At 50.4% G+C, this 13,508-nt stretch overlaps 1 protein-coding gene across 1 annotated transcript; it reads right to left on the bottom strand.

The window, feature by feature from the left end:
• Positions 1-11,390: 11,390 nt before the first annotated feature.
• Positions 11,391-12,968, bottom strand: LOC136536784 (uncharacterized). The gene is made up of 3 exons (XM_066528966.1): positions 12,816-12,968; positions 12,630-12,643; positions 11,391-11,934 (listed from the first exon to the last, which is right to left on the bottom strand). Exons 1-3 carry the CDS (start codon positions 12,966-12,968, stop codon positions 11,391-11,393), a joined length of 711 nt encoding a protein of 236 aa, XP_066385063.1.
• Positions 12,969-13,508: the final 540 nt, after the last annotated feature.

Raw genomic sequence — 13,508 nt, 5'->3', positions numbered from 1 at the left:
CCCTGGAAGCCCTAGCCTCTGCCACCTCAACCTCGGAGGTCCTAGGGGCCTCGACCTCGCCCTCGGTGGCCTCAGCGATTAAAGGCACCTCGGCTTCACCTGACTCGAGGGCCCCAGCCTCGTAGGGCGTAGGCGCCTCCTCCCCCGCCTTCTTCGTGGCCGCCTCGGTAGCCTCTCCTTGGGTGACCGGCTCCTTCGGGTTAGCCCTAGCTGATGCCATGCCACGCTGTATGGCGGCCTGCGTCTTTTCAGCTATTTTGCTCTCAGGCCGGGGATGCTAGGCATGTTTTCAGCCATTTTTGCTTTTTGTTTCGGGTGTTAGCTTTTAGCTACCCTCATCGGCGGGCTCAAGCGTCTTTTCAGCTATTTTGCTCTCAGTCGAGATGCTCAGGCATGTTTTCAGCCATTTTGCTTTTGTTTCATGAAAACAACTTGTTGAAAGTCATGACAAGACATGCTGTGGATGAATATCATCTTTATTGATCATGAATATAAGCTAATACATATGTTGTCAAAGAATATTGTCCTTCGTCGATTGTGAACTGTTGGTCCCTTGTGGCTTGCATATCTGTTTTTTCTTGAGTTGTTTTATGCGTAGAATCTTCTTAGCTGGCTGATGTGCCATGTATTGCTGACTTCTCTTCCATCTTCGGTTATTAACTTGTATGTGCCTGGTCCGGTGACTTTTGTGACAATGAACGGACCTTCCCATGGACTGAGTAGCTTATGTCGTCCGTCAGTCTTTTGTATCCTTCTTAGCACTAAGTCTCCGACTTGTAATGATCGAGGATGGGTACTCTTGTTGTAGTGTCGTCTTAAACCTTGTAGGTATCTGGCTGATTGGAGGGTAGCATTTACTCTGACTTCTTCTGAGCTGTCGAGTTCTAGTCTTCTTGTGTGTTCTGCTTCTCCTTCATCGTATTGTTCTATCTTTGGTGATGTCTAGATCAAGTCGGCAGGCAGTACGGACCTCTGACCCAGTAAACTAGGAAGAAGGGTGAGTAGCCTATTGCTCTGCTTATTTGAGTTCGTAGCCCCCATACTACTTTCGGTAATTCTTCAATCCATTTGGACCCATAGTCCACTAGTTCTTCGTATAACCTTGGTTTTAATCCGGCTAGTATGAGTCCATTAGCCCTTTCTACTTGTCCGTTAGCTTCTGGATGTGCAACAGACGCATAGTCTATACTGAAACCATAGTCTTGTGCCCAGCTTTTGAATTCTATAGCTGTGAAGGGGGAGCCTAGATCTGTGATGATTTGATTGGGCATGCCAAAGCGGTGCGTAATGTCTTGGATGAACTCGACTGCTTTGGTTACGCTGTATTTCGCGAGTGGTTTGTATTCAATCCACTTGGTGAACTTGTCGATTGCTACAAAGATGTACTCGAAGCCGCCTTTTGCTTTCTTCAGAGGTCCTACTTGATCCAGCCCCTAGCAGGAAAAAGGCCAAGCGGGTGGGATGCAGATAAGACTGTGAGCTGGCACATGGGCTTGTCTTGCAAACATTTGGCAACCTTTGCATTTTCTGACAAGTTCTTCTACGTCTTTCAAAGTGGTTGGCCAGTAGAATCCGGTGCGAAATGCTTTGCCAACCAGTGTTCTTGAAGTGGCATGATTTCCATAGCAACCTGAGTGTATTTCGTCTAGGATCTCTTTTCCTTCTTTAAATGAGACACATTTTAGGAGTCCTCCTGATGATGCTGCTCTTCTATAAAGTCTATCTCCTACTAGGACGTAGTTTTTGCTTCTACGAACAACTTGGGTGGCTTCTGCTTTATCTGCTGGCAATTTATTTTCTTTGATATAGTCGATGAAAACTTGGCTCCATGAAGTGTTGATTACCAAGATCTGAACGCCTTTAGCCTGAATTTCATGGGTTGTTTCACCGGGTTGTTTGATAGAGGGAACTGATAGCTCTTCTATGAATACGCCGGGTGGAACCTTCGCTCTGTCTGATCCGAGCTTGGCGAGGACATCTGCTGCAATGTTGGAATCGCGTAGGATGTGTAGAATTTCTAATCCTTGGAAATGTTTTTCAAGTTTTTGTATTTTGGCACAGTAAGCACCCATGTTTTTTTTGGTGCAATCCCAATCTTTGTTGACTTGGTTGATGACTACTACTGAATCACCATATACGAGTAATCCTTTATTCCAAGGGTAATTGCCACTCGTAGCCCGTGGATGAGGGCTTCATATTCTGCTTTGTTATTTGTAGCTTGCCATAATATCTGAAGGACGTACTTGAGTTGTTTTCCTTCTGGAGAAATGAGGAGGACGCCTACACCGGCTCCGCCTAGTTTGAGTGACCCGTCAAAATACATCTTCCTGTGGTCAAAGATGGTATTTGATATAGGTTGTTGGATCTCTGTCCACTCGGCAACAAAATCAGCAAGGGCTTGAGATTTGATTGCCTTGCGTGGGGTAAAATCGATATTGAGAGCACCAAGCTCGACTACCCACTTAGATATGCGCCCTGTGGCATCTTTATTGTGTAGGATGTCTCCGAGTGGAAAATCTATCACCACGGTAATCTTGTGGCTTTGAAATAGTGGCGAAGCTTGCGTGAGGTGATAAGTAGAGCGTAGAGTAGTTTTTGTACATGCGGGTACCAGATTTTGGATTCTGACAGTACTTCGTTGATGTAGTATATGAGACGTTGCACTTTATACACACGCCCTTGTTCTTCTCTTTCTATGACTATCGCCGTGCTGATCACGGTAGAAGTCGCTGTAATATATAGCATCATATCTTCATCTTTCTTTGGAGGTGTCAGGACATGCAACGAGGTGAGGTATTCTTTAAGTTTTTTGAAAGCTTCGTCGGCCTCTTTTGTCCACTCGAACTTGTCTGTCTTCTTTAGTAGTTTAAAGAAAGGTAACCCCTTTTCACCGAGTCTTGATATGAAACGGTTGAGGGCCGCCATGCATCCTGTTAGTTTCTGCACATCTTTGATACTTCTAGGTGGGCCCATTTCTGTTAGAGCTCAAATTTGTTTGGTGCTGGCTTCAATCCCGCGCTGACTGACCAAAAATCCGGGTAGTTGTCCTGAGGGAACTCCGAATACACATTTATTTGGGTTCAACTTCCATCTCCATCTCTTCAAATTTTCAAAGGTTTGCTTTAAATCTTTAATTAGAGTGTCTGGGTTCTTTGTTTTCACCACTACATCATCCACGTATGCCTCCACATTTTCACCAATTTGATCCCCAAGGCAAGTTTGGATAGCTCTTTGGTATGTGGCGCCAGCGTTCTTTAGTCCAAACGACATGGTCTTGTAACAGTAAGCACCGAACGGAGTAATGAAAGACGTCTTGCTCTGGTCTTGTTCTTTTAATGCGATCTGGTGATACCTTGAATAGCAATCGAGAAAGGATAATAGTGTAGACCCTGCTATTGAGTCAACTATCTGGTCAATGCGTGGTAGACTGAACGGATCTTTTGGGCAATGTTTGTTGAGATCTATGTAGTCGACGCACATGCACCACTCGTCCGTGTTCTTCTTCTGCACAAGGACCGGGTTTGCTAGCTAGTCTGGATGAAGGATTTCTCTGATGAATCCGGCTGCCATCAGTTTTGTGATTTCCTTTTTAATCGCTGCCTTTTTGTCGGGTGAGAATCGTCATAGCCGTTGCTTTACAGGCTTGGAGCTTTCATTAACATCAATTCTGTGCTCAGCCAACTCTCTTGGGACACCTGGCATGTCGGCCGGCTTCCAAGTGAAGATATCTTTGTTGTCCCGAAGAAAGTTGGTGAGCGCGAGTTCCTATTTTGCCGAGAGGTGAGCACTGATGGTTGCTGTCTTGGAGGTATCTCTAGTGCCCAAGTCGATTTGCTTGATGTTGGCTTCTTTTGGTGGTGCGATGATGCTGGGCTTTTTAGCCGGTATTTCTAATTCTTCTTGGCTCGTCTCTGCAGCAATTGTGGCTATTTCTTTTCTTCCATTGTCGGCTTGTGCTTTGGCTGCAATTTGGATTGCCTGAATGTCATAGTTAAAAGCATGCTTCAAATCACTTCAAAGAGAAAGGATATCGTTGGGTCCTGGCATCTTAAGCAGTAGGTATGGATAATGTGGTATTGCCATGAATTTTGCCAGTGCTGGGTGTCCGAGGATTGCATGATATGACGAATCAAAGTCTGCGACCTCAAATTTGATAAACTCTGTTCGGTAGTTCGAAGGAGTTCCAAAAGTAACGGGTAAAGTAATTTGTCCGAGCGGCATGACTGCTTTGCCAGGTACTATTCCGTAAAAAGGTGTGCTTGTTGGTGTGATCATCTCGGCGAGTTGTAGTCCCATCTTCCTTAGTGTTTCTGAAAAGATGATGTTGAGTCCAGCTCCCCCGTTGATTAGTACTTTGGTGATAGTCATACTGGCAATAGTTGGGTCTAGAACTAGTGGGTAATGGCCTGTGTTCCCTACGCTAGTCCATTGGTCTTCTCTTGAAAATTGGATTGGATATTGTGACCAATTGAGATATCTTGGTGTAGCCGGTTCTGCTGTCATGATAGTCCATAGTGCTAGTTTTTCTTGATGTTTGCTTCTATAATCTGGAGCCCTTGAGAAGATCACTGCTACCATTCCCCTAGGTTTTTGGAATCCTTTGTCCTCGTGGTTGTCTTCATCTTTTTTCTAATTGTCCTCTTTGGTGTTCTCCTTACTATCTTTTCTTGTGTATCGATCATTGAAAGTGTAGCAATTTCCGATGGTGTGCCTCCCATTAGGGTGCAATGGGCAACGTATGTTTTCAATGTCATCATATCTTCTAGGTTTGGAAAACTTCTTTGATTTGTCGGCCATTGCCACAGTATTGTCTGGTCTACGTTTTCTTTCTTGATGTCTGCTATTTCGATGGTTTTGCTTGTCCGAGTTATCCTGGTTGCTTCTATCCGGGAACCTCTCTCATGTTTTTTCTTCTGCAGTAATCATCTTTTCCACTGTTTGCCTAAATTCTTCATTGTTTCTCGGATTTTCTTTACAAAAATCTTGAAATTGCCACCTAGCCATGATTCTGTGAGAGAAAGCTTCAATTACTTCTCGTTCGGTGATGTCATGCACTTGAGCCCATAGTTTGCCGAATCGTCGATAGTAATTTCTGAGACTTTCGCCTCCCTTTTGCTTGAGTCCTTTCAGTTCTGCATGAGTGATTGGGTGTGTAATGATTCCTGCAAAATTTTCACAAAAAGCTCTTTGCAAGTCCTCCCAATTTCTGATAGATCCTGGATTTAATTTGTCGAACCATTGGAGGGGCATAGTTTCTAGTGCCATGGGAAAGAACAGGGTTTTGATATCATCGTCTCCTCCGACTAGTTCAATTGATTGTGAATATATTCTAAGCCATTGCCTTGGTTTAGTTTTGCCATCATACTTGGAATGGTTAGACGGTTTGAATTTGTGAGGTAATCGTACTGATGCAAGCCTGTTCGCGAAACAGGGGAATCTGTCGTGTGTTCCGGCTTCTTTGAATTCGGATTCAGCACCTCCTTCTGGCCAAGTGTTGTTTTGATGGGAATAAGTCTGTGAGGCTGTCTAGGTAGGCACCCTACTCCTGGTCTTCCTTGGTTGTTCAAATTGGTGGCCTTGATTATGTTCCTTCTTACTTTCTCCATTATGGCTTCCACCTGGCCCAAGTCTTTTGAAAGCAGACTTCCTTTGATTTTGGTCTTCTTGCCTATGGGTTGTTGATCTGGCGGGTAGTCTTGATTGGGCTCTCTCTTCATGCGTTCTCGGGATCATTGACCGGAACAAGTCTTGGAGCTGTTCATACTTCTCACCGGGATGTGAAGTTGCCCTGAGTTCTTCTAATGCTTCTTGAATCTTATCGTAAGGCGTATTCATGGTGCGTCTTCCTTCGACTTCTCATTGTGATTTTCTTCTGTCGTATTCAGCCAATTCTGACTCATATCTGATCCAGGCTTCCCTACGCTGCCTAGCATGGTGTTGGCGCCCTTGCTTCAACTTGTTTTTCCTTTCTCTAGCTTGTTTCTGACTCTCGGTTTCTCCATCGTAGCCCTGGGCAAAGGGTGATATGTTGGATTCTGATTCATCTGATGACCTGACATCGGGTGCTTCTAGGGGATTTAATGGTGACTGAGGACGTTGAACCATGAGTACTTCCCGTGCATGAGCCATTCTGTTATTGGTGTTAGTTTTTATACTGTCAGAGTTGCTGATGACTTCAATAGACACCTCGATGTCGCAGATCGAGTCTCCTTCTTGGTAAGGTAGAATAGCTGTTGTTGTTGTGCCGACTAGTTGGGTTCTGCTATCTTTAGGAACGGAACCTGGCCAGTGGATGATACAGTCTTACGATGTTATCGTTAGCACGAGACCCTCCTAGGCTCCTATCAGTGGTATCCCAAGCATTGGATTGAAAGACCTTTCGAACTATCCCTGATAGGATTTTGCCGTGTTGTCGAGCCCAAATGGAAAAGAACTCGACTTTTTGAAAGAACTCTAAGAGTAATCCGAGTTGTTTTGGGTTGTGCTCTGGAATCCTGCCAAAAAAGAACTCAATTTCTTGAAAGCACTCGAATAAGACTTCACCTTAGACATGGAACTTGAATTCAAGTCAGATGCGCATAGCCGTGAAATCTTATTCGAATCGGATACTATGAGCTGCGCGAATCTTCTGGTGAGCTGCCCCATCATAGTTGTCAAAATAGGAAATTCTTCATGATGATCCGGATCTTTGAGGAGATGGCTTTGAAGCTTGCCGTAGTTGTCCGCCTCGCAGATCCATGAGCCGAAGATGAAAGTTGATCCTATCGGGAAGATCATGTTATCAAGGTCCATCGAGCTCTTAGATGCAAAGTCGTCAAAAGCCCCTACCTGGATGCAAAGTCGCCGAAAGCCCCTACCTGGCGCACCAGCTGTCGATGTTTGACCAATGATAGCCTACCATGGGGGTCCCCAAGGCAGTGTTGTTCAGGCTTCAGCATATGCAGAACTCGATGGTGAACGCAAGAGACAAACAATTTATCCTGGTTCAGACCCTCGATTGTTGATCGAGTAACAGCCCTACATCCGGCCAGCGTTAGCCTCTACATTGGATTGATTATGAAGTGTCATACAATTGTTGTTCTATTGTCTATCATCCCTGTCCCCAGGAGCCCTGCCCTCCTTTATATATTGTTAGGGGGCCAGAGTCCTAGTCGGTTTACAATGAGAGTTCCTAGTAGGATTACTGAAGAGTACTACTATTAAGATTACATGGGAATAATCCTAGTTGGACTAGATCTTCTCTCTCTCTTGTGGGGTATCCTGTGGGTCCCGCATCAACAGCCGTCGAACTCATGGGGGAAGCCCTGTCTTTTGTGCCTTGGAAAGCAATTAAATCCTAGGTCTTGGCCGATTTTGTGGCTGAGTGGACCGACACCTAACTGCCACCTGCTCAAATCCAAGCGGAATGCTGGACCATGTACTTTGATGGGTCCCTAATGAAGACCAGGGAAGGCGCGGGTCTACTCTTCATCTCACCCCTCGGAGTGCACATGCGCTACATGATCCAGCTCCACTTTGCCACCTCCAACAACATAGCCGAGTATGAAGCCCTCGTCAATGGTTTGCAGATCGCCATCAAACTTGGAGTATGGCATCTCGACATATGGGGCGATTCGTAGCTCATCGTTGATCAAGTGATGAAGGAGTCGAACTGCCATGACCCCAAAATGGAGGCGTACTATAGGTTGGTATGTCGCCTAGAAGACAAGTTCGATGGCCTCGAACTTAACCACATTGCGCGAAAATTCAATGAGTCCATAGACGAACTGGCAAAGATGGCGTCAGCATGGGCCCTGGTCCCCCCAAACATCTTCGCTAGAGACCTCCACAAGCCTTCCATCGACTACGCCTCAGCGGTGGAAGAGGGCCCACTGGTCGAGCCCACCGCAGGGCCCGAGGCCTCCTCTATCACCAAGACCCCTGCGGCCGAGCCTGAGGCCATGGAAATCAACGTGGAGCCTCCTGAGGCCAACCAGGGCATGGATTGGCGAGTCTTGTTTCTTGATTGCCTCGTTCGAGGAGAGCTTCCTACAGACAGGACCAAAGCCCAATGGCTACACGATGAGCCAAAACTTACGTCCTCAGCAACAGTGAGTTGTACAGGTGAAGGCCATCTGACATCCTCCAATGATGCATCACCATCAAGGTAGCCCAAGCCCTACTTTGGGACTTGCACGTGGGAGCCTACGGGTGCCATGCAGCACCTCGGATGCTCGTCGGAAATGCCTTCCGCCAAGGGTTCTACTAGCCAACGGCGGTTGTTGATGCCACCAAGCTGGTACGCTCCTGCGAGGGATGCCAGTACTATGCACGAAGACACACCTCCCGGCCCAAGCCCTCTAAACCATCCCTGTTACATGGCCATTCACCGTGTGGGGGCTGGACATGGTTGGGCCTCTATAGAAGGCCCCCAGGGGCTGTACCCATTTGCTGGTAGCTATTGACAAGTTCTCCAAGTGGATCAAGGCTTGTCTGATCACTCAAATCAAATTCGAGCAAGCGGTGCTGTTCTTCACTGATATCATCCACAGGTTTAGGGTTCCAAACACCATCATCACTGACAATGGGACATAGTTCACCGGCCACAAGTTCCTAATGTTCTACGACGACCACCACATCCGTGTGGCCTGGTTGGCCATAGGACACCCTAGGACAAACGACCAAGTAGAATGTGCCAATGGCATGATCCTACAGGGCCTCAAGCCAAGAATATACAACCGGATTGAAGAAATTTGGCAAGAAATGGCTTGCCGAACTCCCATCGGTCATCTGGAGCCTGAGGAACACTCCGAGCCGAGCCACGGGATTCACACCATTCTTCCTAGTCTATGGAGCCGAAGCCATCCTCCTCACTGACTTGGAGTATGGTTCCCCGAGGCTACAGGCCTACAATGAGCAAAGCAACCGCACTACCCAGTGAGGACACCCTAGACCAACTAGAGGAAGCCTAAGACATTGCTGCTGCTACACTCGGCCAAGTACCAGCAAGCCCTACAACGCTATCCAGCCCGGCGCATTCGAAGCCAAGACCTGAAAGTGGGTGACCTAGTGCTGAGACTGAGGCAGAGCAATAAGGGCCACCACAAGTTGACCCCACCATGGGAAGGGTCATACATCGTCAGCCCAAGTGCTAAAGCCCGGGACCTACAAGCTAGCCAATGAGAAGGGCGAAATCCTCACCAACGCTTGGAACATAGAACAGCTACGTCACTTCTACCCTTAAATTTCCAAGGATTGTATACATTGTTTCTCAAAATACAATAAAGGAGCATTCTTTAGTTGTTCTAATTTTTCGAGAAACCCCCTAGAGCCCATTGATGGGGGATCGGCATTATGATAACGCTACAAGGGAGACTCAGGCTCTGCCTCTGCAGAGGTGCCCACCGCAGGGGCTCGAACAAGACTTCGGCTCCGCCTCTATAGAACTGAGCCTCCCTCAGGGGCTAGAAGGGGGGCACCCCCCTAAGTCCTAGACACCAGTTTTTAGTCATTTTTCAAAAAAAATTCTACCCCAAACTCTCTCATGTACTCTGAACAAATCGATTGTAAAAAACCTAAGGACCTGAAAGTCTATTTTAGGGCCAAAAGGACCTACCGAGCCACGAGACGGCCTATGCCTCTGGGCTATGGCAACTCCCTCACCACCTTTTGCCCGAAGGGCAGCTTAGGCCCCTAGGAAGTTTTTTGCAAGAGATATGTTCAAAGACTAAGACAGAGGGCAGAGGCTCGGAAATACAATAAAAAACTGATTAAAAAGCATATACACACAAGTACTTTAAAAGGCCTCGATGGCTACAAGCGTCATGGTATGATTATGTAAGTCCTAATCTATTTACATGGCCCCTTTGGCCTAGGTCAAAACTCAGGGTGCCCAGCGTCGGCGGTCGGCGTGGGAGGAACCACCTCCTATTCAAACAACCTAGGCCTAGTGTCAGTGCCAGGGGCCTCAGCCAGCCTCCACCAGCTTCATGACCTCCTCCTCGGCCTTCTCATCATCCTCAGCCACTGACATAACCATCGCTGATGGCCTCGAGGTTGATGCCAGGTGTAGTGCGAGGAAACGACTGGCCAGGGTGCACTTGATGCCCATATGCAGTGCCCCCCGAAGTCGCTCATGGGCTTAGCCGCTCAACATGATCAATCGACTCTCGAGGGAGCTGCCTGACTCGACCCCTCTGACCTCCTAGGGCCTCATAGGCGGTACGAGCGGTGCTCTACAGCGCAGTTGTGCTCCTAGATCTCGGCCTCGAGCACCGCCTACACTACGATGGAGGCCTCAGCTGCCCTGAGTGACCTCCTTCTCCAACCCTATGCCAAGATAGGCGGGATGGGGTTAAGCACAAAAGAAAACAAGCCGAATAGGGGTGCAAGCCTATGAGACTCACCCTCGGCTTTCTCCCTCCAGTTTTGGACCTCAACCCGAGAGGCCTCGACCGCCTTAGAAGCCTCCCTCTCTAGCTCTGCATCACATCGGGGAGTTAGGGGTCGAAATGCAAGAAAAACAAATAAAACAAGGGGTGCAGGCTCAACAGGGACTCACCCTCGGCCTTTTCCTTCTAGGCTAAGGCCTCGACCTAGGAGGCCTCAGCCACCTTGACAGCCTCTGACAGGGGCACCTTTTGTTAGTAGGTGCATGCCCTACTCCACCTCCAGCTGACCGGACTGATGGCCTTAGTAGAGGCCGCCTCTTGTTCGGCCCAGGGACCTGAAGGTGTCCCGCTTAGTCGGCCACCTAGGGTCAGCTCCTCCTCTAGCTCCTTGATCCACACCGCTAAAGGGGCAGCTGGCTCCCGAGCCATGGCTGCCTCGGCCTTCATGTCAGCATAGCGAAGGTGGAGGTCCTCCACCGCCATGCTCCACCCCGATAGAAGGTCATTAGCATTGTCAAGCAAGTCCTTCTGCTGCCGAAGCTTGCCCTAGATGTCCCTCTCCCACCAGAGGAACATCGACTTCTCAAGGGACCAGGCCTTGAGCTCCTAGATAGGCAGAACAAACGTCAAGCACTGTGAGAAAACTCAGGAAAAAGACGATACAACACGAGAAAAGAAAGCGCGTACCTAGGCAACGCCGGGCAGGTTGTCAGCTACGATGGATAGCGCTGTCTGCAGTGACCGCTCCGCCAGCTGGTGGAATTGCTCAAAGGAGCCCCATTGCCTCCCCTTGTCCATGTCCTCGAGGGTGAACAGAGGCTCCCCCTCAGGGTCATCCTAGCTCTACCACAAGACATGTGGGCTATCCCACCCGTGGGGCTCAGGTTGTACCTGGACAAGGGCCGAGCTCCCCTCGCTGGAAGTCAGAGCTTGATGCTCCATGGTGCTGGCCGCCTCGGCGTCCGCCACCTCCTTCCCCCAGGAAGTATCATCGGAGGAGATTGAATGAACCTCCACTTCTTAGGCGCTCTCCTGTGATGGTGGTGGGTCTTGGACCAGGGGTGGTACTGAAGCTTGCCCCTCCTCCATCTCCACATCCTGGCCTGTCAGCTCCGCCGTGCCCAAGCCGGCCTCTGCCACCTCGGCCTCGGTGGTCCTAGAAGCCCTAGCCTCTGCCACCTCGGCCTCGGTGGTCCTAGGAGCCCCAACATCTGCCACCTCAGCTTCGAAAGCCTTGGAAGCCCTGGCCTCCGCCACCTCAACCTCAGAGGTCCTAGGGGCCTCGACCTCGCCCTCGGTGGCCTCAGCGATTAAAGGCACCTTGGCTTCACCTGACTCGAGGGCCCTAGCCTCGCGGGGCGTAGGCGCCTCCTCCCCCGCCTTCTTTGTGGCCGCCTCGGTAGCCTCTCCTTGGGTGACCGGCTCCTTCGGGTTAGCCCTAGCTGATGCCATGCCACGCTGTATGGCGGCCTGCGCGTCCACCACCCATTGGGCGGTGGAGCTGGTGCTCACCTTGAGCGCCTTACGTGGCACCAGGGCGGGCACTTCCGCCTGACGCTTACGGCTGAAGACAAAGCACTCACGAGGTTAGCATACGACCAAAGAATGAGTGGGAGATGCTGCAAACTCCACTGACAAAAAACTTGCCTTGAACTGGGACACAATAGCTTCCACACCGTGTCCCTCATCCTCGACAACGGCGGTGGCGGCGATGGCGGCACGGCCCCCGTGTCCGCCGGTACCGACCAGCCCTCACTGGACTCCGACGCCCCCTCAACCCTCTACAGAGGTGGTTGAGTCACCCCGCCGTCGCCCGCTCCACCTCCGTCGTCGAACCCATCGGGCTGACGGGCGTGTTTCCCTAATGCTGGTGTCTCAGGCGTGTCGTCCTCGGCCTCGGGGCTGGCGATCGCCAACCCCGAGGCGTCCACTCCTCCTCCTCTTGGAGATGTTAGGCCACTCGCCGATGCCCCGGGCGCCGTCTCCCTAATGTCAGGGAGATGGTCCAGGGGACCCCGCCCCACCTCGCTCTCATCATCATTGCTTGAAGAATCCCTCCACGATGATGATGGAGACGGCTCCTCCGGGAGACCATCGTGCCTCTATTGCCGGCGACGTTTCTCTAGCTCATCGCGCTCGAGGCTCTTCCTCTTGCGCCTTACCTCCTCAGCATCCTTCCGCTCCTTGAACGCCTCGGCATGCGCCCTGTTCTCTGCTCGCCGCCCTATGTCCTCGGGAATGGGCGGTGGGGAGGCTCACATGTCCCTCATCCCCTGTAGGAATGGCAAACGCAAATAAGGGAACAAATTGAAAACGTAAGGAGCAAGGAGGCCTCGGGGGCCGCAGCAACACGTGACTCACCAGAGAGATGTACCCCCATGACGGGCGCATTGGGAATGGGGTCAGATCATTGCTCCTCTATCGCCCCTCCACCGTCTCTCTCACCTGACGTAGAATCTCCTCGTCGGAAAGGGCGGCGGCGGACAACCGGATGCCATCGATCGGCTCACCCGGTGTCATCTTGAATAGGTGTTGCCGCCTAGCCATTAGTGGTAGCACCCTCCAGCGGTGGAAGGCCACCATGACCACAGCCGCCATAAGGCCGCGGCTGCGCAGCCTCTCCAGCGCCTTTAGGAGTGGCTGCAGCTTGGGCTAATCAGCCAATGGAACACCATACCTCCACCTCTCCGGTTGGCTCTCCATGACCTGCTCGGTATAGGGGGGAAGCCCGCTGTCATCATTGTGGAGGTAGAACCAGCTGTTGTACCAGCGGTGGTTGGACGACACGAGCTAGGCTAGGATGTAGAAGGGCTGCCTGTCTTGGCACACTTGGAGAGTGCAGCCACCGGCCCTCAACGCCTTCTATGTGCCCACCGTACCTGCCGGCTTGGTGTTGAGCCCTGCCCAAAAGAAGTGGAGCCACAACTCTTAGTGGGGAGCGATGCCCAGGTACCCCTCGTAGACTGGCGACGAAGATCGCCGCCTACTGCGATGGAGTTGGGGTTGAAGTTGTGGAGCTCCACGCCATAGTAATGCAGGAGCGCCCAGCATGAACTGGTCCGCCGGCAAGCCGAGGCCGCGCTCAGTGGAAGGCCACGAAGCTCACTGATGTAGCCATCGCATGGCCTCGGCTCTAAC

This window comes from Miscanthus floridulus, chromosome 2, assembly GCF_019320115.1.
Source record: "Miscanthus floridulus cultivar M001 chromosome 2, ASM1932011v1, whole genome shotgun sequence".
NCBI lineage: Eukaryota > Viridiplantae > Streptophyta > Magnoliopsida > Poales > Poaceae > Miscanthus > Miscanthus floridulus.
Note: the sequence above shows the minus strand (reverse complement) of the source record. Positions and strands in the feature narration are given on the sequence as shown.

Excerpts from the sequence above, each read along its gene's own strand:
- LOC136536784 (XM_066528966.1), bottom strand. The coding sequence starts at position 12,968 with ATGGCGGCTGTGGTCATGGTGGCCTTCCACCGCTGGAGGGTGCTACCA.